This window comes from Mesitornis unicolor, unplaced genomic scaffold, assembly GCF_000695765.1.
Source record: "Mesitornis unicolor isolate BGI_N332 unplaced genomic scaffold, ASM69576v1 scaffold43079, whole genome shotgun sequence".
NCBI lineage: Eukaryota > Metazoa > Chordata > Aves > Mesitornithiformes > Mesitornithidae > Mesitornis > Mesitornis unicolor.
The window spans coordinates 16340-20915 of NW_010207356.1; the positions used below are offsets into that span (position 1 = coordinate 16340).

The window sequence follows — 4576 nt, forward strand, 5'->3', positions numbered from 1 at the left end:
GCTAGGAAGAAAGGGCAGTCATCTTTTGTCTGTCAAAGTGCCTTAGAAAGGCATTGTTTTGCCTGTTTTCAGTCTTAGGAGAAAGGCCCTGCACATGCTCATCCTCACATGTATAATGCAACAGGAAAGACACTCTAAACCTGCCTTTTCTGACACCTCCAGCGTGAAAGACAGCACAGAGTCAGTAGTGGAGGTGTTGTACTGGGGTTGGGTTTGCTATAGGAAGGACTTGAGCTCACAGGGCAGTCAAGAGAAGTTGTCACAGCGTAGGCAAAGCAAGGACTTCAGAAGTGTTGTGGAACAATGGACCTCAGCATAGTGCCAAGAAAAAGGCTTCTGAAGAAAGGGAAACAGATGGAAAGTTACCTGTTTTACACCATCCTGAGTTTCAGCCTTTCACTACATTGACATGAACTAAAGCAAATTTCAGCCTGTAATAAGGGGATTGGATTTTGCCTTTCTTAACTTAGCTTCGAGTACCTCTTTTTGGAATGGGTCTGCTGGTTTCAGGGGATGAACAGTGACAGACTGAACCTTAGGCCAAAATACGTAGCAGAATAGACGTTCCTCTTTAAATTGAACTAATTTCACTGTCTCTTCTTTGCTCCAGGTGGTGGATGTGGACTTTAAAACAGTGTCTCAACATTTCATCCTCAACTATCTATTTTTAATCTGATTGCACTACAAAAGAAAAGCTGCTAATGGGATAAATGTTGAGACTTTACAAGAACTGACTTGAAGTACCGAAAGCCATTACTATTAATCAAGAAGAGCTCGAAGCTAAGGCTGTATCTGACCAGTCAATATCATTGTCACATAACAGGCATGGCAAGTAAACGAAAGTCAACAACACCATGCATGGTCTTAGCCAACGAGCAGGATCCGGATCTAGAAACAGTATCTGACTTGGAGGAAGGACCACCTGTACTCACACCAGCAGACAACCCTACAGCGGAGAGCGTAACAAGTGATGAGGATGCTCATGAGCATGTGGATTCAGACAATCAGAAAAATACAAATAAAGTAGAAGGCGGCTACGAGTGTAAATACTGTACTTTTCAAACTCCAGATCTCAACATGTTTACTTTCCATGTGGATTCGGAACATCCCAACGTAGTATTAAATTCATCCTACGTTTGTGTAGAGTGCAATTTCCTTACCAAAAGATATGATGCTCTCTCAGAACATAATTTGAAGTACCACCCCGGAGAGGAGAATTTTAAATTGACCATGGTGAAACGTAATAATCAGACAATCTTTGAACAAACGGTAAACGATCTCACTTTTGATGGGAGTTTTGTTAGAGAAGAAAATGCTGACCAGGCCGACTCTTCTGAGGCCCCCTCATCAGGGATCTCAATTAGCAAAACTCCTATTATGAAAATGATGAAGAACAAAACCGAGACTAAACGTATTGCTGTTTTCCATAATGTAGTTGATGACATTCCTGGTGAAGAAAAGGGAACTGATAACGAGCCAAACTCTGAAGAAGTAGTAGAAAACCCGCCACCAGCAGTGTCTGAGTCAAAAGCGAGCCATGCAGTTGTCTGCAGTGCGGCAGATGTGGCGAACGCAGTAGTGACTCCAGCACCAGTGCTTCAGCCTGGAGTGGCACAGGTGATAACGACTGTCACAGCTCCACAGAACCCCAGCCTGATTCCTAAAGTCCTGATACCTGTAAATAGCATTCCAGCCTATAACACTGCTTTGGATAACAATCCTCTTTTGCTTAACACCTACAACAAATTCCCATATCCAACCATGTCGGAAATCACTGTTCTTTCCACTCAAGCTAAGTACACAGAGGAGCAGATTAAAATATGGTTTTCTGCCCAGCGTCTGAAACACGGTGTGAGCTGGACGCCAGAGGAAGTGGAGGAAGCGAGGAGGAAACAATTTAATGGCACGGTGCACACTGTGCCACAGACAATTACCGTTATTCCAGCACACATTTCCGCCGCTAGCAATGGTTTACCTTCAATTTTACAGACATGCCAAATAGTTGGTCAGCCAGGACTTGTTCTCACTCAAGTTGCAGGTGCAAATACGTTACCAGTAACAGCCCCGATAGCTTTGACTGTAGCAGGAGTCCCAAACCAAACACAGTTGCAGAAGAGTCAGATTCACCCTGCTCAACCTATTGCAGAAACCAAACAAGTCGCTGCCGTTCCAGCCCCTCAGCCTATCAAAAATGAATGTGCGCTGATGAATCCTGACTCCTTCGGCATCCGAGCAAAAAAAACTAAGGAACAACTGGCAGAACTGAAAGTCAGCTACCTTAAAAATCAGTTTCCTCAAGATTCAGAAATTGTTAGACTTATGAAAATAACAGGCCTTACTAAAGGAGAGATCAAAAAGTGGTTCAGCGATACACGCTACAATCAGAGGAACTCAAAGAATAATCATGGGATTCATCTCAACAGTGATTCATGTGCCACCATTGTTATTGATTCAAGTGATGAAATGAATGAGTCCCCAACGGGAGTCGCTCCGCAGAGCAAGTCATCATGGAGCACTTTTCCTGATTTCACCCCACAGAAATTCAAAGAGAAGACTGCTGAGCAGCTGCAGGTCCTCCAGGCAAGTTTTCTTAATAACCCTGTCCTTACTGACGAAGAGATGAATAGGTTAAGGGCCCAAACCAAACTGACCAGGAGAGAGATTGATGCCTGGTTTACAGAAAGAAGGAAATCAAATGTCTTAAAGGAAGAGGGAGCTGACTTGATTGAGACCAATGCCGGCAGCTCAAAAGAAGAGACTGGAGAAACATCTGTGGGAGATGGAGCAGCAGGAACAAAATCAGGGTGTTCCTCTTCAAGCAAAGTAAGCAAAAAATCACCAGAACAGTTGCACATGCTTAAAAGTTCCTTTGTCCGCACTCAGTGGCCATCACCACAAGAATACAACAAGCTGGCAGAGGAAACCGGGCTCCCACGATCAGAAATTGTGAGCTGGTTTGGAGATACTCGCTATGCCTGGAAAAATGGTGGATTGAAATGGTATTACTACTACCAGAGCGCCAATGCAAACAGTCTGAATGGCCAGGGCTTTGCAAGGAAGAGAGGGAGAGGAAGACCAAAAGGGAGGGGGAGAGGAAGGCCTCGGGGGAGGCCTCGGGGAAGCAAGAGGTTAAATTGCTGGGACAGAGTCGGGTCTGTCATAAAATTCAAAACTGGAACAGCAATCCTGAAGGACTACTATATGAAGCACAAATTCCTTAATGAGCAAGACCTCGATGAACTGGTAGCCAAATCTCACATGGGATATGAGCAGGTCAGAGAGTGGTTTGCGGAAAGGCAAAGAAGATTAGAACTTGGAATAGAGCTGTTTGATGAGAACGAGGACGAAGATGAAATGCTGGAAGATCAGGAAGATGAGGAAGAAACAGATGATAGCGATACTTGGGAACCCCCTCGACACGTTAAGCGTAAACTTTCAAAATCAGATTGACGTGCAATTTGGGATCTGGGGCCAAAAACCTATGAATTAGGTTGGATATTATGGTGAAGAGCCAACTGATTTTTCATGGCCTTCAGTTTAGCAAGCACCTGCTTAGCATCTTCCTTCCACCTGAAGGAGCACGAGCAAGATGCTGCCTGTGCAGGCAACAACTGTTTGCTTCCTTGCTGCAAGAGATGGACATCCTCAGGCCTAGCCGAGGATGTGGGGTTGTAAATGGGATCCAGTCCAGCTCCTCCTCTTCCGCATTACCGATGGGAAGGTTCACGTTCATCGTTCACATGACTGTTTCTCAATATTGAATTGCCTTATGTTGTTTAATTCCAAAAAAACACAGACACATTTTTTTTGTTGATGTAGGATACCGTATCGTTGCCTGCTCATGAAGGAGGAAAATACAAAAGCCTAAGATGTCTTTTTGCAAACATCGTTTCACCCGAAAGGTTTCAAGGCCTGGGTTTATTTCTTAAGGAAAGAGTTCAAAACAAAAGAGAAGGGGGAAAGTGTGACAAAGGAATCAATGAACCTAGGGGTGAGAATTGCTTGGTTTAAGAAAATGAGGTGATACTGGCACCTTTTGCATATCTTCAGAGTGTTTTGGGTTTACAGAACTTGTGTTGAAATGTTCCTTGTTGATAATTACGAACTAGCTGAATGAGTCTAATGCTAGGAAATGCTTTTTGTTACATTTAATCAGTGTACTCTCCATCAGTTTAATTTAAATGCCTGACAGACTTGATGCAGTTGATGGTAACACTCGTTTTTAGCTTGTGCATTCTTTCCTTTGTTGGAAACGGTAAGAAAAGTATGTATGTTTCTAGCTAAAAAGAATAATTTCTTGAAATCGTACACTGATTTTTTTAAGGTAAATGTGAGGTGGAAACTGCCTGGAAGTTGTTCAGAGTTGCTTAGAGGTTTGTAAGAATCCACGGACACAGAGACAAAAAGCGTCTTTGGGTGTGAGTAAGAAAGGTTTTCAAGTAAGTTGTGGCAGTGACGTGATGTTTAATTCTGAAACAAAATGTAGTTGTATGGCTTTTAGATGCTTAGGAATGATAAACATGCTTGTGTTCAGTTGTTCTTCAGCGATAGCCCAGTTGAAGGATTTGTGCACAAG

At 43.3% G+C, this 4576-nt stretch overlaps 1 protein-coding gene across 1 annotated transcript; it reads left to right on the forward strand.

The window, feature by feature from the left end:
• The first annotated feature begins 804 nt into the window (after window positions 1–804).
• Window positions 805–3450, forward strand: ZHX1 (zinc fingers and homeoboxes 1). Its single transcript, XM_010192097.1, has one exon. It carries the CDS (start codon window positions 826–828, stop codon window positions 3448–3450), a length of 2625 nt encoding a protein of 874 aa, XP_010190399.1. The 5' UTR covers window positions 805–825.
• The last annotated feature ends 1126 nt before the right edge of the window (window positions 3451–4576 follow it).

What these genes read in the sequence shown, in the direction of transcription:
- ZHX1 (XM_010192097.1), top strand. Translation starts at nt 826, where the DNA reads ATGGCAAGTAAACGAAAGTCAACAACACCATGCATGGTCTTAGCCAAC.